This window comes from Entelurus aequoreus, linkage group LG05, assembly GCF_033978785.1.
Source record: "Entelurus aequoreus isolate RoL-2023_Sb linkage group LG05, RoL_Eaeq_v1.1, whole genome shotgun sequence".
Classification (NCBI taxonomy): Eukaryota; Metazoa; Chordata; class Actinopteri; order Syngnathiformes; family Syngnathidae; genus Entelurus; species Entelurus aequoreus.
The window spans coordinates 36334141-36361043 of NC_084735.1; the positions used below are offsets into that span (position 1 = coordinate 36334141).

Here is a 26903-nt window from a genome sequence, read left to right on the forward strand (position 1 = left end):
ATTAGACAAAGAGTCATAATAATGAGATAACTAATAATTATGTGATAAAAAGTTTAATATTATAAATCAATTATTATAATTCAGATTTTTTAATCTTATAATTATAATGTTTTATCTTGTAATTTCAACTGAATCACTGAATAAAAGTTTATTTATATAGCCCTTTGACACAAGTGCCTCGAAGGGCTGCACAAACCACAAGGACATCCCCAGATTGAACCCACACCTGATCTGAACCAAAGGAAAAACTCAAAAAGCCCAAAATGAGAAAAAGAAGAAACCTTGGGAAGGGGTCGCAGATGTATGGACCCCCCCCCCCAGGGGCTAGTAGAAGGTCCCAGGAGGTCTTCTTTCATGTCATAGACGAGTGGTCCACCCCGGGTCACGACTTGAACCAGCCTTCGCCCCCTCCAGACTGTTACGTCTTCAGGTATTATCAGTGGCCACCTGGTAACCTCTCCATGCAGTGGAGGGGGGCAAAAAAGAGAAGCGGCAGGTCAACTGGTCTAAAACAGAGTCTATTTAAAAGCTAGTTTTAAGATGGGACTTAAATGCGTCCACTGAGCATTTATGACTTTTCATCTCATCCTTTTGACTTTTCAATCACATAATTGCGACTTTATCTCCTTATGTTGACTTTTTATCTCATTTCGACTTTTTATATCATCATTTCGACTTATCTCAGAATTTCAACATTTTCTCTCCAAATTTCATCTTTCTATCTGATATTTATGACTTTCTATTTCATAGTAATGACTATTTATCCTATAATTTGGACTTTTTTGTCTCATATTTTCAACTTTTTATTTCATAATTTCAATTTTCTTATCTCACAATTTCGACTTTTTACCTTCTAATCATGAGTTACGATACGGGTATTGTTTTTTTTTAGTAGTGTAAACAGGCTTGCATAGAAACGAGTCATTAGAATGTGTAAGTGTGCCTAATATTGCAACCAGTGAGTGTGTTAGTATGCGTACATGTGTGTAGTATACGTACATGTACAGTACATATGGTCTTGCACGTTCATATAATAGTGTACTGTAAATCAAAACTTGTAGTAGGTGAGTGTGGTCTGCATGTGACAGTTTCAGTTGGCCTTATTTCCCTAGTATGAGTTTATGTTGCAGCCAAGCCCCCATATTTGAGTCTCCAGCTTTGTTCCACTGTTTGCTGCAAGCCTTTACTAGCAGGAAGACGACTTCTGCGATGTTGAGCAGGATACAAACGCCCGACACAGCCAGCATGAACACGGTGAAGACGGTTTTCTCCGTCGGCCTGGAAACAAAGCAGTCCACTGTGTTGGGACAGGGGTACGAGTCACATTTGACCAGGCGGATCATCTTGTAGCCGGGGTAGATCATGTAGAAGATGTACATGAAGGTCACCTCAAATGTGACCCTGAACAGCAGGCTGATGACGTACGTCCACCAGAGGGCGCCCGTGATTCTCATCTTCTGGGTCTTAATCTGCTCCAGGTCTTTGGGGTTGCTCTTCCCTGACAGCGTGTAGAGCCTCTTGTCCACATGGCGCCGATGGGCCACGTGCATGGCGACCAGAAGGGCAGGCGTGGAGACCAGGATGAGCTGCAGGGCCCACAGGCGGATGTGGGAGATGGGGAAGAAGTGGTCGTAGCAGACGCTGTTGCAGCCCGGCTGCTGGGTGTTGCAGGTGAAGCCCGACTTTTCGTCCCCCCACACACTTTCTGCTGCCACCACCAGCACCAGGATGCGGAAAATGAAAAGCACTGAGAGCCAAATGCGGCCGATTCCTGTGGCGTGTCTGTTGACGCCGCTGATGACAGCATAAAATGAGGCCCAGTTCATTTTTTGTTCCGGGTCTGAAAGACAGAAAAAACAGTTTCAGCCCTTCTCTTGGATCAAGTAGTTCATTTTTTCTTCTGGGATTTATGTTATGCATGACCTTTCATGGAACATTTGCTTGTATTTTCTTTATTACAAATGACGGTAACACTTTAGTATGGGGAACATATTCACCATTAATGAGTTGCTTATTAACATGCAAATTAGTAACATATTGCCTCTTATTTAGCCATTATTAAGTACTTATTAATGCCTTATTCTGCATGGCCTTATTATACAACCAGTAAGCCGGTAACACTTTAGTATGGGGAACATAATTACCATTACTCAATCAATCAATCAATGTTTATTTATATAGCCCTAAATCACTAGTGTCTCAAAGGGCTGTACAAGCCACAACGACATCCTCGGTGTCGAGTGGGTCTGATATAATATTGTGAAAGTCCAACACATCAGCGAAAGTCCAGTCCATGGTGGGGCCAGCGGGAACCATCCCGAGTGGAGACGGGTCAGCAGCGTAGAGATGTCCCCATCTGATGGACAGGCTAGCGGTCCACCCCGGAGCAGAGTAGAAAAGAAAAGAAAAGAAACGGCAGATCAACTGGTCTAAAAAGGGAGTCTATTTAAAGGCTAGAGTATACAAATGAGTTTTAAGATGAGACTTAAATGCTTCTACTGAGGTAGCATCTCTAACTTTTACCGGGAGGGCATTCCATAGTATTGGAGCCCGAATAGAAAACGCTCTATAGCCCGCAGACTTTTTTTGGGCTCTGGGAATCACTAATAAGCCGGAGTTCTTTGAACGCAGATTTCTTGCCGGGACATATGGTACAATACAATCGGCAAGATAGGCAGGAGCTTGACCGTGTAGTATTTTATACGTAAGTAGTAAAACCTTAAAGTCGCATCTTAGGTGCACAGGAAGCCAGTGCAAGTGAGCCAGTATAGGCGTAATATGATCAAACTTTCTTGTTTTTGTCAAAAGTCTAGCAGCCGCATTTTGTACCATCTGTAATCTTTTAATGCTAGACATAGGGAGGCCCGAAAATAATACGTTACAGTAATCGAGACGAGATGTAACGAACGCATGGATAATGATCTCAGCATCGCTTGTGGACAAAATGGAACGAATTTTAGCGATATTACGGAGATGAAAGAAGGCCGTTTTAGTAACACTCTTAATGTGTGACTCAAACGAGAGAGTTGGGTCGAAGATAATACCCAGATTCTTTATCGAGTCGCCTTGTTTAATTGTTTGGTTGTCAAATGTTAAGGTGGTATTATTAAATAGATGTTGGTGTTGAGCAGGACCGATAATCAGCATTTCCGTTTTCTTAGCGTTGAGTTGCAAAAAGTTAGCGGACATCCATTGTTTAATTTCATTAAGACACGCCTCCAGCTGACTACAATTCGGCGTGTTGGTCAGCTTTAGGGGCATGTAGAGTTGGGTGTCATCAGCATAACAGTGAAAGCTAACACCGTATTTGCGTATGATGTCACCCAGCGGCAGCATGTAAATACTAAAGAGTGCAGGGCCAAGAACCGAACCCTGGGGAACTCCGCACGTTACCTTGACATAGTCCGAGGTCACATTGTTATGGGAGACGCACTGCATCCTGTCAGTAAGATAAGAGTTAAACCAAGACAAGGCTAAGTCTGACATACCAATACGCGTTTTGATACGCTCTAATAAAATATTATGATCAACAGTATCGAAAGCGGCGCTAAGATCAAGAAGCAGCAACATAGATGAAGCATCAGAATCCATCGTCAGCAATAGATCATTAGTCATTTTTGCGAGGGCTGTCTCCGTAGAGTGATTTGCCCTGAAACCGGATTGAAAAGGTTCACAGAGATTGTTAGTCACTAAGTGTTCATTTAGCTGCTGTGCGACAATTTTTTCGAGAATTTTCGAGATAAACGGTAGGTGGGACACCGGCCGGTAGTTCACCATGAGGTCAGGATCGAGGTTAGGTCTTTTGAGTAGAGGATGAATAACCGCTTTTTTGAATGCTAGAGGAACAGTACCAGAGGAAAGTGATAGGTTTATAATATTTAACACTGATGGACCTAATAAAACAAAAAGCTCCTTGATAAGTTTCCCAGGAATTGGGTCAAGTAAACATGTTGTTTGTTTTGTCCCATTTACACATTTTAACAATTCCTCCAATGTTATTTCATCAAAGAGAGAGAAACTATTTTGGAGGGCAATGTCCGTCGTATATACAGTCATATTTGTGTTAATAGAACCCAGTTGTGGCTGGGATGCATTGTCTTTAATCTCTTTTCTGATGAGTTCAATTTTCTTATTAAAGAAATTCATAAAGTCATCTGCTGAGTGGGTGGAGCTACTGGGAGGAGTCCCTTGTTGGGTTAGCGATGCTACTGTACTAAACAAAAATTTAGGATCATTTTTGTTGAGGTGGATGAGATTTGAGTAATATTTAGCTTTAGCTGAGGTAAGCATGCGTTTATAAGTTATTAAACTATCACTCCATGCTTGATGGAAAACCTCAAGTTTAGTCGCACGCCATTTGCGTTCCAGCTTTCTACATGATAATTTCTGGGCTTTAGTTTCTTCTGTAAACCATGGGGTACGCCTTTTAGGGGCCCTTTTTAGCTTTAGCGGTGCTACAATATCAATGGTGTCGCGCAGGGCGTCATTAAAGTTGTTAGTGAGGTTATCAATAGAGCCCACATAATTTGGGAAAGGTGCCATTACTGAAGGCAGTAGGTCAGTAAGAGTCGTCGTTGTGGCAGCATTAATGTTGCGGCTGCTATAGAAGTTATTATTATTATTATTAGTTTGTTGACAATGAGTCCGAACTTCGAATTTTATAAGGTAATGATCGGACATTACTAACCCTAACCATAACCCTAACTCTAACCCTAACCCTAACCCTAACCCTAACCCTCTAACCCAGAGCTGGGCAATTATTTTGACTCGGGGGCCACATTGAGAGAGAAAAAATGGGTCTAGGGAGCCAAAGTGTGTGTTTATAAATTATATTTACACATTTAGCTGTAAAAATCTGCTGTACAGTATGTGTGTTTGGGTCCCTTTTTTTCCCAGGAACACTAATACTAAAAGTTGCAAAGTCTGATAGCGTTCTAAAAACGTTATGACAGACCATCCATCCATCCATTCATCCATCCATCTTCTTCCGCTTATCCGAGGTCGGGTCGCGGGGGCAGCAGCCTAAGCAGGGAAGCCCAGACTTTCCTCTCCCCAGCCACTTCGTCCAGCTCTTCCCGAGGCGTTCCCAGGCCAGCCGGGAGACATAGTCTACCCAACGTGTCCTGGGTCTTCCCCGTGGCCTCCTACCGGTCGAACGTGCCCTAAACACCTCCCTAGGGAGGCGTTCGGGTGGCATCCTGACCAGATGCCCGAACCACCTCATCTGGCTCCTCTCGATGTGGAGGAGCAGCGGCTTTACTTTGAGCTCCCCCCGGATGGCAGAGCTTCTCACCCTATCTCTAAGGGAGAGCCCCACCACCCGGCGGAGGAAACTCATTTCGGCCGCTTGTAACCGTGATCTTGTCCTTTTGGTCATAACCCAAAGCTCATGACCATAGGTGAGGATGGGAACGTAGATCGACCAGTAAATTGAGAGCTTTGCCTTTCGGCTCAGCTCCCTCTTCACCACGACGGATAGATACAGCGTCCGCATTACTGAAGACGCCGCACCAATCCGTCGATCCGTTATGACAGACCACCTCAAACAAATGGAATGGAATTTTACAGTTTTTTTACTGAATGGGACACCCAAAATGTACATGAAAATAAAGAAAGTGGGATTTACAATATTAACTATGAACAATAAAACACTGAATATTAACAACATATGAACATATTTTACTTCTCAGACCAGCTCCTCCATAGTTCTGTATATTTTACAATCAAGCAAAACACAACAAAAGTGTAAAAAACAGCAAAATATGAACGCAAAGTGTAATAAACACCTACAATATGATATATTATTACGTAAAAATCTGCTTCCGCATCGCTTCCTGACACAGGCATGACGTAGATTACCATAATAACTCCTATAACACCCAAAAGCGCAGATTTTGACCATTTAAATACTTTCTATAGTTCAAGACTTACAGTCATTTAAGAATACCACTGCACATCATAACGGTGGTTACAGTTTTGATGTTAAAGGTCTTAAAAAAATTATATAGAACATCCGGCGGGCCTGATTGAAGAGCTTAACGGGCCGCGTGTGGCCCACGGGTCGTATTTTGCCCAGGTATGCTCTAACCCTAACCCTAACCCTGTAACCCGAACCCCAACACTTACCCTAACCAAATAACTCTCAAGTAAGTCTTTGTTACTTAGAATATGTTCCCCTAGTGTCCAAATAACTCTACATTAAGTCTTTGTTACTTAGAATATGCACCTTTTTTACTGAAATGACAAATGACAATCCTTCATTATGCCATTATAAAATTGAAACATAACATGACATAAATTAACAACAGATAGCATACAGTGCATCCGGAAAGTATTCACAGTGCTTCACTTTTTCCACATTTTGTTAATTACAGCCTGATTCCAGAATGGAATACGTTTATTTTTGTCCTCAAAATTCTACACAAAATACCCCAAAATTACAATTTGAAAATGTTTTTTTAGAGCTTTATGAAATATAATAATACTAAAAAAAAATCACATGTACATAAGTATTCACAGCATTTGCTCGGTCATTTGTTGATGCACCTTTGGCAGCAATTACAGCCTCAGTCTTTTCGATACAATGCCACAACCTTGGCACACCTATTTTTAGGCAGTTTCGCCCATTCTTCTTTGCAGCACCTCTCCAGCTCCATCAGGTTGGATGGGAAGTGTTAGTGTGCAGCTATTTTCAAGTCTGTCCAGAAATGTTCGATCACATTCAAATCTACGCTCTGGCTGGGCCACTCAAGACATTTACAGAGTTGTCCTGATGCCATTCCTTTGATATCTTGGCTGTGGGCTTAGGTCGTTATCGTGCTGAAAGATGAACTGAGTTCAAGAGCGCTGTGGAGCAGGATTTCATCCAGGGAAAGTCAAGCACAAATACAAATAGACGGAGTAGACATTGAAAGGGTAAAATAAAACACATTTTGGGTGTAATAATAGAACTGGAATTCTCATGGAAAAATATACAACTTAAAGTAACAAGAAACACGTCAATAATGAATAAAGCAAAATATGTTCTGGACCAAAAATCACTTCATATTCTCTACTGCTCGCTAGTGTTACCATATTTGAGTTATGGTGCAGAAATATAGGGAAACAACTACAAATGTGCGCGTCATTCACTAAATACAATAAAGATCAGTTAGAATACCGGTAATACATAATGTTGGATATAGAGAACATACAAACCCTTTATTTATTGAATCAAAAATATTGAAATCATCGACTTGGTGCATTTGCAAACAGCTAAAATTATGTACAAAGCAAACTATAACCTGCTACCCAGGAATGTACAACAATTCTTCTCAACAAAAAATTTGAAATAAAACCTTAGAGGAAAATCTCATTTAAAACATTTGTATGCACATACAACACCTAAGACCTTTAGCATATCCGTATGTGGAATTAAATTATGGAATACATTAAGCAAAGAAATGATACAAAGCACCAATATGATTCAGTTTTAAAAACTGTTCAAACTACAAGCGTTCACAAAGTACAAATAACAATTATGATAAACATTATGAACCCTAGGTGAACTAGAAATTACTTAACTATATATTTATGACAACTTAAATTTTTGTGTACATGTTATATGTCTAATATTTATTTATGTATTCAATATTTGTTTACTTACTTATTGTATATTAATCTATTTACTCAGTTATGTATCCACTGTTCTGTTACAAATAGAGAACAAACAAATGGAATAAAACTGCTATGGTACGAAAAGGGGTAGTGTCAAATAAGCTCTGCTTCTTCCTACTCCTTTTCGGACATGCTGTAATGAAACAACTGGAAATATGTGATGTCATGTAATTGTATTGTATGCATTTTCGAAATACTGAAAAATGACTGACAGACTGACTTATGTCTCTGTACATTGCTGCATCCATCTTTCCCTCTATCCTGATTAGTCTCCCAGTTCCTGCCGCTAAAAACGATCCCCACAGCATGATGTTCCACCACCATGCTTCACTGTAGGGATGGTGTTGGCCTGGTGATGAGCGGTGCCTGGTCTCCTCCAAACATGATGCCTGGCATTCACTCCAAAGACTTCAATCTTTGTCCCATCAGACCTGATCATTTTGTTTCTCATGGTGTGAAAGTCTTTCAGGTGCATTGTGCACTTCTATCTGTCCACTATACCAGTGGTCCCCAACCACCGGGCCGCGGCCCGGTACCGGTCCGTGGATCGATTGGTACCGCGCCGCACAAGAAATAAAATTTAAAAAAATTATAAAATGTTTTTATTTATTTATTTTTTAAATTAAAATCAACATAAAAAACACATGATACACTTACAATTAGTGCACCAACCCAAAAAACCTCCCTCCCCCATTTACACTCATTCACACTCATTCGCACAAAATGGTTGTTTCTTTCTGTTGTTAATATTTCTGGTTCCTACATTATATATCAATATAGATCAATACAGTCAGCAGGGATACAGTCCGTAAACACACACGATTGTATTTTTTTATGACAAAAAAATAAAAAAATAAAAAATAAATAAATAAATACCATAATCCAGTGACATATCATAAAGTACCATGACATAACAAAACATAACATAACCATCAATCCATCCATTTTCTACCGCTTGTCCCTCTTGGGGTCACTGGGGGGCTGGAGCCTATCCCAGCTGCACTCGGGTACACCCTACAAAAGTCATAACGAGTGTTGTGAAAAACACTTACAAGTATAGTTACTACTTTCTTTCCAAATAAACTATTAATTCAATAATGGAATTGCAACCTAAATGTGAGTTATTCCCAAGTAAATAATGTAAACAAAGTAATTATTTCATTACTTTTTTGAAAACTAGCCACATTTCACTGCAAGTAACAACAATGGCATTGTAATGTTTGAAACAGTAATTAATTACATTATTCGTTCCTAGAGAACAGTAACGTCTTGAGTACAGTTACTTTGTAACGCCATTATTTCCAACATGACTACAACATAAGGTAACGTTACGTAACATACCGTAAAACAAAACAAATGAACCCAGATTAACATCAAATTACACAAATTAGTATACCATAAAACTAACATACATTAATTGTATGACAAGAAACATAACATGCCATAACACTGCTATAATATAGCACGTTTTTATAGGTTAACATACTGTAACACACACACAAATTAACACAAATAAACCAAAAAATAAACAACACAAATTACCAGAACATAACATAAAGTTGATGTTATGCACACAACACCATAGATTAAAAGTCAATATAAGTAGTTATATAAAACTAAATCACTGCAGAACCCAATTTAAAATGTTAAAATTGTGCATCAATTTTGCACAAAGTATGCATGTGAGAGTTGTTACCAGGTTCAGCAGGCGGCGTAAGAGGCATATGAGGCAGCGAGGAGCACACTATTGGCCCATTATCTTGGCATGGATGACTGCCCAAATGATGGGGGGCATTTTTACCCTCCTCTGTATTTGGCAGACCCCTTATGAGAGACCTGGCACCGTGTGTCATGTGACACACTCCTGCCAGTCGCCACAATGCGGCCTACAAACTGAGCAAATGCATTGCAAAAGTACCTCAGACAGAATAGTGTGCACAGTGCATGCGATTAGCAAAAATTCAAACAGCAAGTAGAATGTCCTTACCTTTAGTTGAGTCTTACAAAAAATAACATATTTTTGGAACTAATGTCTGCCACCAGTAAGCGGCAAGACTTTGCATCGCAAATGGTATCACACACGCACACGCACACGCACACACACGCACACTCGCCACAGCCCTGCACTGAGCAGTCATATGCTTCACTGCACATGCTATTTTGCATACAATAGCTCCATTTAAGCAGGCCAAACAAACAACCTCACAGTTCAGTTCAGATGTTTTAATTTGGGCCCAGGAGGAATCTGTGAGTGGGACTGCTGTCTGCTCTCTTGGCCTTCTGTGCCTTGTTCCTGAGAGGAAGTGGAGGCAGTGCAAAAAATGAATAAAACAACAAATGACCCAGAATATCAAGATACAATTCACCAGTTTATTATCATGATATGTTTATTATTTGTAGATAATGGGTTTTTACAATAACATAGCTCCCTGGCTAAATATTTCCAATTGTGTGACTAAATTTTGCAAAGCTTTTTTTTTTACAAAATGCCATTTCCCAAATCTTAGGAGTGCTCTTGAATCTGCCCAATAGCTCATGGAAATGACCCAGAATCACTTGAGCCACATGTGCAAACCCACAGAATGCACATATGAACGTTGTCTCTGTGCCTTTACAAAGATAATAATCATAGAAACATGGCATTAACAAAAAGCGTATTATTGTGGTCGTATACAGTGTTCAATTTTCAACTTTGACCTGTTTATAATGATATTCTACTTTTGTTTGGTCTAAAGGAGGACATCTAGAGGTCAGTATGAGCAATTGCAATGCTCTCAAATTAGACTTAGACTTAGACTTAGACTTCCTTTTATTGTCATTCAAATTTGAACTTTACAGTACAGATAAGAATGAAATTACGTTGCATTAGCTCGTTGTAGTGCAGGATAAAAGAGCAAAAAGGTGCAGATACAAATAAATAGATTACTGTACAGATAAATATATTGCACTTTTGCATATGCATCCACGTTTATGGATGTATGTTATATTGTCTTAATATTAGTTATGTAATGGCTGTATTTCTTAATTTTAGTCAAAGATCATCTGTATGACAGGAACACTGCTGTTTTCAAGGACTTAGTGCAAAAATACTATAGTCAAAGATCTTCTATATGTCAGGGTTTTTTTAAGGATCAAGTAAAACCATACTAGTCAAAGATCATCTATATGACAGAGGCAGAAACACTGATGTTTTCAATGACAGAGTGCAACAATAGTCAAAGATCATCTATATCACAGTAAAGTTCTACTTTTTAAAGGATCTAGTGTAAAAATACTATAGTCAAAGATAGTCTATATGACAGCAACACTGCTTTTGTCAAGAACGTAGTGCAAAAATAGTAGTCAAAGATCATCTATATGACAAGAGCACTGCTATTTTGAAGGATATATTGATAAAATAGTAGACACAGATCCTCTATATGCCAGGAATCCTCTGCTTTTCAAAGGATCTAATACCCGGTTGGTAGAGCGGCCATGCCAGCAACCTGAGGGTTCCTAGTTCGATTCCCTGGCTTCCGCCACCCTAGTCACGTCCGTTGTGTCCTTGAGCGAGACACTTCACCCTTGCTCCTGATGGATCGTGTTTATGGCCTTGCATGGCAGTTCCCGCCATCATTGAGTGTGTGAATGTGGAAATAGTGTCAAAGCGCTTTGAGTACCTTGAAGGTAGAAAAGCGCTATACAAGTATAACCCATTTACCATTTTATATAACAATACTTGTCAAAGATCCTCTATATGACAGAAATGCTATGTTTTTTTTAAGGATCTAGTGCATAAAAATACCATTGTCAGATATCCTCCGTATAACAAGAACACTGCTGTTTTAAAGGATCTAGTGCAAAAATACTAGTCAAAGATCATCTATATGACAGAAATGCTCTACTTTTTAAAGGATCTAGTGCAAACATACTATAGTCAAATATCCTCTGTATAACAAGAACACTGTTATTTTAAAGGATGTAGTGCAACAACGCTAATCAAAGATCCTCTATATCAGTGTTCCTTAATATAGGCCCGAGGCCCATTGTTAGGCCGCAAGCGCCCCTAGAGGGCCGCCAAAAATATCTCTTTCTCAGCTGTGGTCCATATGGGCCCAGTGGTACTCGGTTGTATTACACTTTTTCACCACTTCTGGCAGTCATGACAATATCAAACAAAAAGACGAAGCCCGGAGCTAAAGTCATAGAGAAGTTTCTCAAGCGCAGAAATTATAACAAAAGTGGTGAAGCTGAATTTTCATTTGCACTTTCATTTTATCAAACTGTATGCGGGCTCCATCTGGTGGTACGCCAAAGAATCACTTAATCAAATATTCAAACACAGTGTTACTTTTCAAACTGTGTGTAATGTTAAATATTAAATATTCTTGTTAAAAAAAACAACTCTGCCTTGATTTTAATAAATACTTAGGCCTACTATGCTTTTGTGTTTTAATGTTGGTCATTATGGTGGTACTTGGAGAGACAAGTGTTTTCTGAGGTGTTTGAGAACCACTGCCCTAGATGAACCCCCTTAGAAATTTGGTTTTGTTTTTAAAAAAAAACATTCTTTTTTTTAAAGTAAAAGAAGCAAACAAAATCAATACAATGTGGCCAGAATATGAATTCAAATAATAGTATAATTGGACATTGTTAATTTAAATATGACTATAAATCCGAGTGTAAAGTAAACATTAGCTGATACACACAGGATCATCACCAGTGAAAAATACGAATGATAATAACATATAATTATTACTTTTATGAATATATAATTATTAGTGCAACTCTTTGGGGTTAAATTTCCCCGTCTTTTAAACTTAGTGACACCTGTGTTTGTAACTTTACTCGAGGGTCCTTGAACACACAACAGTTATGTGCAATGAGATACAAAAGTGAAACTTGTATATAACTTTCTCCTATACTGCCACAAATAGATTTATTATAGTTTCACCTTTCTTTTTTTTTTACCTCATCCGGGTTCCAAATGTAGGTGGTGTGTGTGAATGCTTAAAGGAGAGCTTTGATGATGTTATGACATCTGGGTTAAGTGAAATGTGTCATGTCTGTGTTAATCATGTTTTTGGTTTGGCCATGTTTTTTAATGTCAAGACTTGGTCCTTGGGTTTTATTTTTCCGGAAGGCAACGGAAAGTTGGCGCGTGCGAGACGTGAATTTAAATACATGTTTATTATAATTAATCAAAAAGGTGCAAACAAAAAGCGCTCACAGCGGAGGTAAAAACTTGAGTATGAAAACAAAACTTGCACAAAGGCAGAAACTATGAACAATGAAACAAAAACACTAACGTTGGCATTAATAAACAAAAACTTACTTGGCATGAGAAAAAGCATGAAAAAGAGTAGCATGGATCATCAGCATGAGGGTGAACAGAGTGGCAGGAGTGTGAATGGGATGTCGCCAGGCAGACTAACAGAAAACAATGGACTTAAATAACACAGACATGATTAACAACAGGTGCGTGACTCAAAACGTGAAACAGGTGCATGACATGACAGGTGAAAACTAATGGGTGACCATGGAAACCAAACAAAACAAGGAAGTGAAACCAGGAACTAAAAAAGAGTCCAAAAACCAAGCAAAACATGGCCAAACAAAAACATGATTAACACAGACATGACAACATGTTCCAAATTAGCTGGTTTAGGATAGGATAAAGTCTTTTTTTTTGTCCCACAATGGAGAAATGTTGTTGTTGTAGTGCAGGTTTTTACATACAGGAGCAGAAATAAAACATAATGAAAAACAAAAAAATAGTAATAAATACTGCATATTGTGCACTAATATGTATAGATAAAAGATACAATTAAAACAAAAACCACTAACAACCATATTGCACACCAAGAAAAAAAGATCGCAGTAATCACATAAGTGCGTTGTAAAGTCTTATGGCTATGGGTAGAAAAGACCTGAAAGGTAGCGTTCCTTTTTGCACTGTAGATGCACAGTCTAATGTTGAAGCAGCTACTCAGGGCCTCCACAGTGCCGAGGGATTGGACATTATGGATGTCAATGTGGTCTGCATTCTTCTGTCAGCCACCTCCTCAATGCTGTCTAGTGGGCAGCCTAGGACAGAGTCAGCTCTTTTAATCTGACCGTGCTGACCCCAACCCAGCAACATCGCAGAAGCCACCACTTAAAAAATGCACAGCAGTGACCTGCACACCCCAAAGGACCTCAGTCTCCTCAATAGGTGTAGGCGACTGACCCTTCTTGTACACAGCGTTTGAATTGTGAGTCCAGTCCAGTTTATTGTTGAGGTGACTTTAGATAAGTCCACTATTTCTATATCTGATCCCTTGATGTTCACACTCCCTCCACCCAGGTGGAACAAACAATTTTGCATTTTTGATAGGTGTAGGTAGTTAAACGTTATTAATTTGGATTCAAGCAACCTTATTATTTAACTTTCAAGTCTATTTTTTTATATTGACATATTGTATAGGAAATATTTTTTGTTTAGATCTAAAAATTACAAAAGAAAGAAAAGTTCTAATTCAATATTGAATATTAAAATATAAGCTGCAAAGAACATTGCACACAAATATAAACACATTTTCTAACTAAAGATATTTTGGCATATTACATAATGTTTCACCCAAGACAATTATTCATTGCTACAAAAAAGTGCAACTTTATTTTTTCCTGACTTTTAGCAAGACCATGAATGTTACATTAGTTACATTAAAAACATCACATGTTTTCTGTTGTACATTTCAACATTTGTGAAAAGGTGGCGGAAGAAGCATAGCTGATTTAACAAAGGTAAGAGTCTGTGTAATTTCCTCTGTCAGAAAGCCACAAGTGAAAGAAAAGCACATCAACAACGTCCTATTGCAAAAAAATATATTTCCAATGTTGCCTGTTTGTGTCTGAATAGTAGGCTACTTGTTAATGCATTGGTAACATCTATCTATTCCCCTCTTTTGGAGAATGAATAACGTTGCATGAGAAAAATTGGAAATCACGATTCCTATAAAATGTTTAGTTATGATTGAATTGGATTTGTAATACAGCATTCTATACTTACAGGTGCATCTCAATTAATCTGAATGTTGTGCAGAAGTTATTTGATTTGATGAATTTGGTTTAAACTATGAGACCAATTAAAGGCTCTGGGAGTTCGTACCGTTTAATTTTTGATTAGAGCACAAACCAGTTTTATTACAATATTGAAGTGTTTGACCATATTAACATTTTTGTGAGATACCGAATATAAATATATTCTTAGACTTTGACTTAGACTTCCTTTTTATTCTTTTATTCTTGAAGTGTTTCACTCTGTTTGTAGTGAACTAATGAACTACTAAAATTAATTGACAGACTGCACCTGTAAATTACTTTTTTAAATTTTACTATGAAATTTGATTCATTTTTTTATAACTGTTTCCTGTTTTAGTTCTAGAGTTGTTTCCGGTTTGCTATCTTGTGGCGTTGTATTTGGTAAACCGTTTTGTATTAAATTATGACCAAACTGAAAATAAATATATGTTGTCATACAGACATTTGGTATAAATTTAAAATGTACTCGTCAAAAATATAAGTGTGAAATGTGATGCCGCTTGCGTTAGTTTGGAGCTGGCTCCACTCCCGGATGGCAGCGGTCCCTTTAAGAAAATCATGGGTGTGTAAAGATATATTTTTTTGTGTTAGTTCTGGGCCTGCCGGTCGCGTTCCATTTAGCGTTTTCTTAGGCTACTTGCCAAAATGCGTGGCATTACGATACAAATTACACACTACCGCGAAAATTCAACCTAATGTAGTTTATCTTTATACTTCAATGGGCTTGAGAAACACTTTGAGTGTACAATAGAAAAGAGAAGGCAAAATAGGACGCGTGATAATGCGAAACAATTCGGAATGGGACGTGGCCAGAAAAAATATTCGCCACTTATTGGTAGGTTCACCACAACACGGGAAAAGTGGCAAAGCCGATAAACATTTGAGTAATTAATAATCGAGGGGAAAAAAACGGACAGTCACGGAAAAGGAAGGGTTGAAGCCACATCATCTGCCTGTTTTTATTTTTGGTCAGTTTTCTAAGTGACCGGCGGCCATTGCAGGCTCCCACGGGCAACATGGTTGTCCAAGCTGGGCGGCAATGAGCGGCGTGTAGCACTTGAACATCAGCGGCTGTGTGCGAACCGAACTCGGTCTCTCTTTAGTCCTCAAGATGGGGCATCCTCCTCTGGAGTTCAGCGACTGCTACTCGGACAGTCCTGACTTCAGAGAGACGCTCAAGTGCTATGAATTGGAGCTGGAGAGAACTCGGAAATTCCTAAAGGAGCTGATAAAGGATGGAAACAGTGTGATCAATGCAATAAAAGGTAAGCATGCACGATGTACCTTTTTTGTGTGGCATATTTCATGCTGCTAAAGTGTGCAGGATGAGTCTGGGCTGGTGGGAGAGACACTTTTAGGGGGTGCTAGTGCTGAGCAAACACTCTTAATATATATATAATATATGAAAATAATAATATTAATAGTGCACACATGTTGCTCCCCCTGCCTGAGTGGGTCAAGAGCAGCTTACAGTGTGGCAACAAGCTTACAGTTAATGGCTACATTTGGGGTCAGCACACTATTTGTTTGGTTTGCCAAGATGCCATTCTGCTGCCCTGGCAAACAAACACAGTCATTGTTAGTGTTACACACTTGTGAGGTTCCAGTGTGCACTACTTGGCAAAGCGCAATGTCTTGTTGTTTATTGCACCGACACATCCACAAAAGTCATTTTAGGGATGGGCGATATGGCCTAAAATCTATATCATGATATGAGTTACATATGTACGGCCGCGATCAAAAGTTTACATACACTTGTAAATAAAATAATGTCATGGCTGTCTTGAGTTTCCAATAATTTCTACAACTCTTATTTTTTTGTGATAGAGTGATTGGAGCACATACTTGTTGGTCACAAAAAATATTCATAAAGTTTGGTTCTTTTATGAATTTATTATGGGTCTACTGAAAATGTGACCAAATCTGCTGGGTCAAAAGTATACATACAGCAATGTTAATATTTGGTTACATGTCCCTTGGCAAGTTTAACTGCAATAAGGCGCTTTTGGTAGCCATCCACAAGCTTCTGGTTGAATTTTTGACCACTCCTCTTGACAAAATTGGTGCAGTTCAGCTAGTTGGTTTTCTGACATGGACTTGTTTCTTCAGCATTGTCCACATGTTTAAGTCAGGACTTTGGGAAGGCCATTCTAAAACCTTAATTCTAGCCTGATTTAGCCATTCCTTGACCACTTTTGACGTGGTTTATGGTCACTGTCCAGTTGGAACACCCAACTGCCCCCAAGACCCAACCTCCGGGCTGATGATTTTAGGTTGTCCTGAAGAATTTTGAGGTAATCCTCCTTTTTAATTGTTCCATTTACTCTCTGTAAAGCACCAGTTCCATTGGCAGCAAAACAGACCCAGAGCATAATACTACCACCACCATGCTTGACGGTAGGTATGGTGTTCCTGGGATTAAAGGCCTCACCTTTTCTCCTCCAAACATATTGCTGGATATTGTGGCCAAACAGCTAAATTTTTTTTCATCTGACATCACATGGACAAAGATAAGACCTTCTGGAGGAAAGTTCTGTGGTCAGATGAAACCAAAATTGAGCTGTTTGGCCACAATACCCAGCAATATGTTTGGAGGAAAAAAGGTAAGGCTTTTAATCCCAGGAATACCATTTCTACCGTCAAGCATGGTGGTGGTAGTATTATGCTCTGGGCCTGTTTTGCTGCCAATGGAACTGGTGCTTTCAATGGGACAATGAAAAAGGAGGATTACCTCCAAATTCTTCAGGACAAGCTAAAATCATCAGCCCGGAGGTTGGGTCTTGGGCGCAGTTGGGTGTTCCAACAGGACAATGACCCCAAACACATGTCAAAAGTGGTCAAGGAATAGCTAAATCAGGCTAGAATTAAGGTTTTAGAATGGCCTTCCCAAAGTCCTGACTTAAATGTGTGGACAATGCTGAAGAAACAAGTCCATGTTAGAAAACTAATACATTTAGCTGAACTGCACCAATTTTGTCAAGAGGAGTGGTCAAAAATTCAACCAGAAGCTTGTCAGAAGCTTGTGGATGACTACCAAAAGCGCCTTATTGCAGTGAAACTTGCCAAGGGACATGTAACCAAATATTAACATTTCTGTATGTATACTTTTGACCCAGCAGAATTGGTCACATTTTCAGTTGACCCATAATAAATTCATAAAATAACCAAACTTCATGAATGTTTTTTGTGGCGGTATAGCTCGGTTGGTAGAGCGGCCGTGCCAGCAACTTGAGGGTTGCAGGTTCGATCCCTGCTTCCGCCGTCACTGCCGTCGTGTCCTTGGGCAAGACACTTCACCCACCTGCTCCCAGTGCCACCCACACTGGTTTAAATGTAACTTAGATATCGGGTTTCACAATGTAAAGCGCTTTGAGTCACTTGAGAAAAAGCGCTATATAAATGTAATTCACTTCACTTCACTTGTGACCGACAAGTATGTGCTCCAATCACTCTATCACAAAAAAATAAGAGTTGTAGAAATGATTAGAAACTCAAGACAGCCATGACATTATGTTCTTTACAAGTGTATGTAAACTTTTGATCGTGACTGTATATCACGATTCAGCAGCGATATTCAACTACCGGTAATTGTTTTGGGGTCACATTTCCAGAAAGCTAAGGACCGGGATGACTGGACTTCTCCCTTCACTATTACTCATATTCCGGAGAACCAGCGTCCTCTGCAGTAGACTTTTGATTTTGGTTCATTTACCTTGTCAGAGTTAAAGGAGCGCTGTTTTTAAGGACTTTCAACCAAAAAGCTAGTCAAGATCATCTTTATGACAGCACTCGAGTGTGAGTCTATCAACTTTTGAACTGAACTGGGCCACCAGTTGAATAGCCCAAATGATGAAAAAGAGAGGACCTAAAATGGAACCTTGAGGAGCACCACAAGTATAATTGAAGAAGTTCAACAAATGACTACTGACTGCATCGGAAGTAAACAAGTTACAGCAACACAATAGTTACTTAGATTACATTTCGAAAAAAGTGTAACAGCCAAAAAGGAGAGGACTCAAAGGGGTGCCTCGAGGAACGCCTCAGTTATGTAAATCACAAGTTAGGTATTTGCTGCAAAAATGTTTGTCTTCTAAGTTTTGAACTGAACTCGAAGGACTGGTATGGTGTCAGACGTTTGGCCCCCGCCCTGTCAGATGAATAGCCCTGCAATACAGTATTTTATTTAGCATATAACAAATAATTTAAATCCTAATTTGGATTGATGACGTATGCAGTAACATTGGGTAATTTCCAGGTGTATTAGTTTGTCAAAGCTATTACTAATATACAACCCCTGGAAAAGTTTTTGGAATCATCAGACTTGGAAGATGCTTAACAGATATCAGACATGACACACAACTAATGTCATTTCTAATGGCAACTTTCTGGCTTTAAGAAAAAGAAAAAAAAATCAAGAATATAAATTGTGGTAGTCTGTATGACTGTTTAATTTTTAGATCAAACAGAGTTAAAAAAAAAAAAAAATCTCTCAATTTGAATGGAAATATTATGGAATAACCATGTAAATGTTCATTTCCAAAGCTAAACTTGATTCAGATTAAATCTGTTCATTAGTCTGCAGTTAAAAAGGAGTGTTCACACCTTGGAGGAGCTGTTGCACCAGGTAGATTGACATGAATCATGGCTTCAACACAGGAGATGTCAATTAAACAAACGAGAGGATTATGAAACTTCTTTAAGAAAGTAAAACATCACGCAATGTTGCAAAATATGTTGACTGTTCATAGTCAGCTGTGTCTAAAACCTGTACCAAGTACAAACATGGAAAGGTTGTAAAAGACAAGCATACTGGTAGACCAAGGAAAACATCAAAGCGTCAAGACAGAAAACTTAAAGCAATATGTTTTGAAAACAGAAAATGCCCAGCAAAACAAACAAAGAGCACATGGACAGAAATTGGAATCACCGTCTGTGACCGAACTGTAAGAAACCGCCCGAAGGAAATGGGATTTGAAAACAGAAAAGCTAAACAAAAGCCGTCATTAACATCTAAACAGAAAAAACAAGGTTCCAATGGGCTATGGAAAAGCAATCATGGGCTATGATGACTGGATGAAAGTCACATTCAGCGATGAATCGCAAATCTGCATTTGGCGAAATGATGGTGCAGGAAATTTTGTTTGTTGCCGTTCGACCTGAAGAAAACATGCAAATGTCCACAGTTCTTGATGGTATGCGGCTGCATGTCAAGTAATGGTAGGGGGGAGATGGCTGTCATTACATCTTCAAAGAATGCACAAGTTACATTACATTACATTGACACTTTTCCTATTTCATCAATCAAAAATATGTTTGGGGGTGATGACATTATTTTTATATATAATATATATATATATATATAATATAAAAACTTTCCTTTAAGAAAGATACATAAGGTCAATGTCATGGCATTCAAATAGTTCTGTGTTCTGTCGATGTCTGCAACCCACTGCCACTGAGCATGCGTGCGCATTGTATAAAGTTGAAGTACCATTGATAGTCACACACACATGGTGTGGTGAAATTACCCTCTGCATTTGACCCATCCCCTTGTTCCACCCCCTGGGAGGTGAGGAGAGCTGTGAGCAGCAGTGGTGGCTGAGGTAATGGGTTTAATTTTTATAGTCTTTGGTATGACTCGGCCGGGGTTTCAACTCACGACCTACCGATCTCAGGGCGGACACTCTAACCACGAGGCCACTGAGCAGGTATAAACGCAAGAATGTCAACCATCTCAAATATTTGCTTCGAACGAACAAAAGCAACTGCCTCGTGTACAAATAAGTAGTGATTTAAATGATGTTTCTTCCACTGTATCTTCTGACCCGCAAGCATGTAGACAATAACAGCGTGAGAAAGTTTACATTGTTTATTAACGGACAAAAAGCATGTAGACAAATAGAGCATGAGAAAGTTCACATTGGCGCAAACAATGGTAGCTTACAGTTTAAACAGTATTATTGATTTCAGTGAAAACAAACAAAATTCAACAGCAAACATGACGTTATGGCGTAATTTAATAGACCCCACTATCGAGTTATGCTTTTTGTGGCTTTTTTTTGAAGAAGGAGCCAAATTCGACAGAACACCGTCTTTCAATCCAGTTGAAAATTTGTGGTGGAAATTGAAGAAAATGGTCCATGACAAGACTCCAAACTGCAAACCTGATCTGACAACAGCAATCAGACAAAGTTGGAGCGAGATTGATGAGGAGTCCATCAGAAAATGCAAGCTGTTATAAAAGCCAGAGGTGGTGTAACAAAGTACTAGTGGAATGTTGTCGTGACGTTGTCGTGTTTTTTTAATTTTGTTTTTCACGATTCCATAATTTTGTCCTCAGATTTGCGTGATTAATTTAATTACATTAATTTAATTTCATAATTTGCTACTGTGTTTGATGTAAAAATTAAACTGTTACTAACACACTTGATTTTCTTTATTTCTTCTAATGTTTCTTAATGCCAGGAAGTTGCATTTTGAAATGACAATAATTTTGTGTCATGCCTGTTATTTGCTTCTTTTTTTTGGGATAAAATTCAACAACGGAAAAATCATCCTCTAAGTTTGGTGATTCCATCATTTTCGTTAAGGGTTGTACTTACTAATTTACTGTAACATGATTCTATCTACACTTCTGTTAAAATGTAATAAGCACTTATTCTTTTGTTGTTAAGCTACTTTACATTAGTTTTAGGCGATATTACACATTTGGCTATCAATCCATTACAAAGTAGTTACAGAGGCAGTATTGATCATACCAAAGCTGATACTGATACATAAAAGTTTCGAGATCTTTGAATGAATCAGTTTTTTATCACAATTATAAACAGACAAAAACACAGGATGGCGGTGATACTTATCGATTAAATATTTACATTATTTCCTACTATTGGTTCAAATTTATTCAAATGTATTATTTGTTCTAATTAGTTTTAATTTGATTTAAATTATTTGATTTTGCTCTCAAAGTCCTCTTGCGTCCAGAAGGGACTTATTTCCTGAGGTTCTATACAATAACAGAAACAACAAACGGTTTTGTGATAGAAAAAAATATCGATCTAATCACTGTAGTATCAACCATACACTGATACTAAACTTGGTATTGTTACTGTCGATATTTGTATCAATCCACCCATCTCTGTTTACATTTAAGAGCTCTAGCTTTGCGGTTAGCTTGATTTATTGTATCCTCCTACAGTGTGTAGTGTAGCATTTTTAGCTATTCCTCGCACTTCCAGGGATAAAAATACTTGTAAGAAACATAGTTTATTTTCTGCCATGGAGGCGAGGATAAGTTATTTAGAGGTGGCTTTGCACTGTGGAGAGATGTTAGCCGCTAGGAGGATACTACGTTGCGTTGAAGATGCCTTCGTTTGCGTTTTCGCTGTCAACTTTGTGGGCCACAGCCATAATGTGTCAGTAACATGCATTATCACGATACAACGATAGCATTTGAAGCTCTATCGTCGGCCAAATTCATAATATTTATATTGTATATCTTGTATTGTACACCCCTGTAACAGATCTCAAGCTGCACATTTTTCCTGCAAGTAAAACAAAGGGTTACAAGTTTGAAGATTCAGGAGATGATTTCAAATATGCCACTGGATCCATGAGCCAAGTACCTAAGGTCAAAATGTCTTACAGTATTGATTTAACAGACCCCCGTTTGTTTAGATAATGAAAGCCAGACGTAGCTGGGATAATGTGCGGCCATGTACTGGCTGCTGCACTGACTTTCCTTCCAGTGGAGAAATACAAAAGCAACGTGCAGCCAAAGGGGCACAAATGCCAAGTATATTCAATCCAAACATGTGCTAAATCTTTCATTGTAATGTGCATGTACACAAACACTCCATCTGGCATTTTTCAAATGCCCCTCAACGTCTCCAACAAGTACTGACGGCAAAGTGTTGACAATGCCTCAGGTGATCATAATAAATAACAAATCAAAAGCATTCCTTCATGTTGTGGACAATAACAACTGCAGTCATTTGTGTGTTTTCTAGGTTATTCTGTGGCTGTACAGAAGTTCTCCCAAACTCTCAGCGTGTTCCAGTTCGACATCATAGGCGAGTCCCTGACAGATGACGAGATTAACATTGGTAAGTGGAAAACACAAAGTCATGATGTGGACAAAACTCAAGGCATGATCCTGCATAAGTTTACCACAATAGTTAAAGCCCTTGCGCAATCAAATGAGATCCAGTGCAAGAGTTGGATAAAAAATGTGCCAAACAATAGACTTTTGTTTGACTTCTTTGTTTAAAGGTTGAACAATATTTGTATTATTGTGGTTGGAATTGGCAGCAGTGTTTGCCACAGAACTGCAATACATTAGTACTTCAACTTACAGTATGAGCTTTATTGGGTCTGTGACAGAGCTCTTAACTCAAAACACTTACATCCATCCATCCATCTTCCTCCGCTTATCCGAGGTCGGGTCGCGGGGGCAGCAGTCTAAGCAGGGAAGCCCAGACTTTCCTCTCCCCAGCCACTTCGTCCAGCTCCTCCCGGGGGATCCCGAGGCGTTCCCAGGCCAACCGGGAGACATAGTCTTCCCAACGTGTCCTGGGTCTTCCCCGTGGCCTCCTACCGGTCGGACGTGCCCTAAACACCTCCCTAGGGAGGCGTTCAGGTGGCATCCTGACCAGATGCCCGAACCACCTCATCTGGCTCCTCTCGATGTGGAGGAGCAGCGGCTTTACTTTGAGCTCCCCCCGGATGGCAGAGCTTCTCACCCTATCTCTAAGGGAGAGCCCCGCCACCCGGCGGAGGAAACTCATTTCGGCCGCTTGTACCCGTGATCTTGTCCTTTTGGTCATAACCCAAAGCACATGACCATAGGTGAGGATGGGAACGTAGATCGACCGGTAAATTGAGAGCTTTGCCTTCCGGCTCAGCTCCTTTTTCATCACAACGGATCGATACAGCGTCCGCATTACTGGAGACGCCGCACCGATCCGCCTGTCGATCTCACGATCCACTCTTCCCTCACTCGTGAACAAGACTCCGAGGTACTTGAACTCCTCCATTTGGGGCAGGGTCTCCTCCGCAACCCGGAGATGGCACTCCACCCTTTTCCGGGCGAGAACCATGGACTCGGACGTGGAGGTGCTGATTCTCATCCCAGTCGCTTCACACTCAGCTGCGAACCGATCCAGTGAGAGCTGCAGATCCTGGCCAGATGAAGCCATCAGGACCACATCATCTGCAAAAAGCAGAGACCTAATCCTGCAGCCACCAAACCAGATCCCCTCGACGCCTTGACTGCGCCTAGAAATTCTGTCCATAAAAGTTATGAACAGAATCGGGGACAAAGAGCAGCCTTGGCGGGGTCCAACCCTCACTGGACTTGTGTCCGACTAACTGCCAGCAATGCGGACCAAGCTCTGGCACTGATCATACAGGGAGCGGACCGCCACAATCAGACAGTCCGATACCCCATACTCTCTGAGCACTCCCCACAGGACTTCCCGAGGGACACGGTCGAATGCCTTCTCCAAGTCCACAAAACACATGTAGACTGGTTGGGCAAACTCCCATGCACCCTCAAGGACCCTGCCGAGAGTATAGAGCTGGTCCACAGTTCCCCGACCAGGACGAAAACCACACTGTTCCTCCTGAATCCGAGGTTCGACTATCCGGCGTAGCCTCCTCTCCAGTACACCCGAATAGACCTTACCGGGAAGGCTGAGGAGTGTGATCCCACGATAGTTAGAACACACCCTCCGGTTCCCCTTCTTAAAGAGAGGAACCACCACCCCAGTCTGCCAATCCAGAGGTACCGCCCCCGACGTCCACGCTATGCTGCAGAGTCTTGTCAACCAAGACAGCCCCACAGCATCCAGAGCCTTAAGGAACTCCGGGCGCCTTGCCACCGAGGAGCTTTTTAACTACCTCAGCAACCTCAGCCCCAGAAATAAGAGAGCCCACCACAGATTCCCCAGGCACTGCTTCCTCATAGGAAGAGGTGTTGGTGGGATTGAGGACGTCTTCGAAGTATTCCCTCCACCGATCCACAACATCCGCAGTCGAGGTCAGCAGAACACCATCCTCACCATACACAGTGTTGATTGTGCACTGCTTCCCCTTCCTGAGGCGGCGGGTGGTGGTCCAGAATCGCTTCGAAGCCGTCCGGAAGTCGTTTTCCATGGCCTCCCCGAACCCCTCCCATGTCCGAGTTTTTGCCTCCGCGACCGCTGAAGCCGCACACCGCTTGGCCTGTCGATACCTGTCCGCTGCCTCAGGAGTCCTATGAGCCAAAAGAACCAGATAGGACTCCTTCTTCAGCTTGACGGCATCCCTCACCGCCGGTGTCCACCAATGAGTTCTAGGATTACTGCCACGACAGGCACCAACTACCTTGCGGCTACAGCTCCAATCAGCCGCCTCGACAATAGAGGCGCGGAACATGGTCCATTCGGACTCAATGTCCAGCACCTCCCTCGTGACATGTTCAAAGTTCTTCCGGAGGTGGGAATTGAAACTCTCTCTGACAGGAGACTCTGCCAGACGTTCCCAGCAAACCCTCACAATGCGCTTGGGCCTGCCAGGTCTGTCCGGCATCCTCCCCCACCATCGCAGCCAACTCACCACCAGGTGGTGATCGGTAGAAAGCTCCGCCCCTCTCTTCACCCGAGTGTCCAAAACATGAGGCAGCAAATCCGATGACACAACTACAAAGTCGATCATGGAACTGCGGCCTAGGGTGTCCTGGTGCCAAGTGCACATATGGACACCCTTATGTTTGAATATGGTGTTCGTTATGGACAATCTGTGACGGGCAAAAAAGTCCAATAACAAAACACCACTCGGGTTCAGATCCGGGCGGCCATTCTTCCCAATCACGCCTCCCCAGGTTTCACTGTCGCTGCCAACATGAGCATTGAAGTCCCCCAGTAGAACGAGGGAATCACCCGGGGGAGCACTCTCAAGTACTTCCTCGAGTAAATCCAAAAAGGGTGGGTACTCTGAGCTGCGGTATGGCGCGTAAGCGCAAACCACAGTCAGGACCCGTTCCCCCACCCGAAGGCGGAGGGAAGCTACCCTCTCGTCCACCGGGTTGAACTCCAACGTGCAGGCTCTGAGCCAGGGGGCAACAAGAATTGCCACCCCAGCCCGTCGCCTCTCACTGCCGGCAACGCCAGAGTGGAAGAGAGTCCAGCCCCTCTCGAGAGAACTGGTTCCAGAGCCCTTGCTGTGCGTCGAAGTGAGTCCGATTATATCTAGCCGGAACTTCTCCACCTCGCGCACTAGCTCAGGCTCCTTCCCCCCCAGCGAGGTGACGTTCCACGTCCCAAGAGCTAGCTTCTGTAGCCGAGGATCGGACCGCCAAGTGCCCTGCCTTCGGCTGCCGCCCAGCTCACATCGCACCCGACCTCTATGACCCCTGCTATGGGTGGTGAGCCCATTGGAGGGGGACCCACGTTGCCTCTTCGGGCTGTGCCCGGCTGGGCCCCATGGGTACAGACCCGGCCACCAGGCGCTCGCCATCGTGCCCCACCTCCGGGCCTGGCTCCAGAGGGGGGCCCCGGTGACCCGCGTCCGGACGAGGGAAATCTGGGTCCTTTGTTTTTATTTTTCATGGAGGTCTTCGAGCTGCTCTTTGTCTGATCCCTCACCTAGGACCAGTTTGTCTTGGGAAACCCTACCAGGGGGCATAAAGCCCCCGGACAACATAGCTCCTAGGATCATTGGGACACGCAAACTCCTCTACCACGGTAAGGTGGCAGCTCAGAGAGGAGTGGCAGCTCAGAGAGGAGTTTTACATTTTAATATGTAACATGCATTTTAAAGGAAAAACTACTTTTAGATAAGCAATAATGTATTAAACAATGCAATTTGTATATGTTATGAAGTAAAGTAATACTAATGTACAGCATTTACCTTGTAGAGCAGACTTTTACAATATCTCTTTCCAGCTGCTTCACCATCAACAGCTTTTCCATATTTTCATGGATTAATGTCAGCTGTTTGGATAATATTTGCTTGTAACTCACATCTCTGCTCGTAACTTAAAGCATAAAAATTAGCAGAGAGACAGCTCTTCTCTCAAAACACTCAGACATGCTTTGTTGGCATGGAAATGTACAACATTACCTAGAGACAGTGTGACTCAGTCCGCTCTGAGTGCTGCTTGAGTGCTTGGTTGCTCGCCAAGTTTCTGATCCGGCTGAGTCTGC

The 26903-nt window shown here is 41.1% G+C and overlaps 2 protein-coding genes across 4 annotated transcripts in view; one reads left to right on the forward strand and one right to left on the reverse strand.

Moving 5' to 3' along the window:
* Nucleotides 1-350: 350 nt before the first annotated feature.
* LOC133649731 (gap junction beta-1 protein-like) lies at nucleotides 351-13022 on the reverse strand. Of its 3 annotated transcripts, none has more exons than XM_062046386.1 (2): nucleotides 12971-13022; nucleotides 351-1840 (listed from the first exon to the last, which is right to left on the reverse strand). In XM_062046386.1, exons 1-2 carry the CDS (start codon nucleotides 13002-13004, stop codon nucleotides 1101-1103), a joined length of 774 nt encoding a protein of 257 aa, XP_061902370.1. In that variant the 5' UTR covers nucleotides 13005-13022; the 3' UTR covers nucleotides 351-1100. The 3 variants fall into 3 exon arrangements, with proteins under 3 accessions (XP_061902370.1, XP_061902372.1, XP_061902371.1); XM_062046388.1 differs by lacking the exon at nucleotides 12971-13022 and adding an exon at nucleotides 9644-9739; XM_062046387.1 differs by lacking the exon at nucleotides 12971-13022 and adding an exon at nucleotides 9353-9424.
* A 2181-nt stretch (nucleotides 13023-15203) lies between these two features.
* Nucleotides 15204-26903, forward strand: part of LOC133650594 (oligophrenin-1-like) — a 66704-nt gene continuing 55004 nt past the window's right edge. Inside the window, exons 1-2 of the mRNA XM_062048008.1 lie at nucleotides 15204-15983; nucleotides 22728-22823. Coding sequence (XP_061903992.1) covers nucleotides 15830-15983; nucleotides 22728-22823 — 250 coding nt within the window. The 5' untranslated portion in view covers nucleotides 15204-15829. The remainder of the gene's footprint in view (nucleotides 15984-22727; nucleotides 22824-26903) is intronic.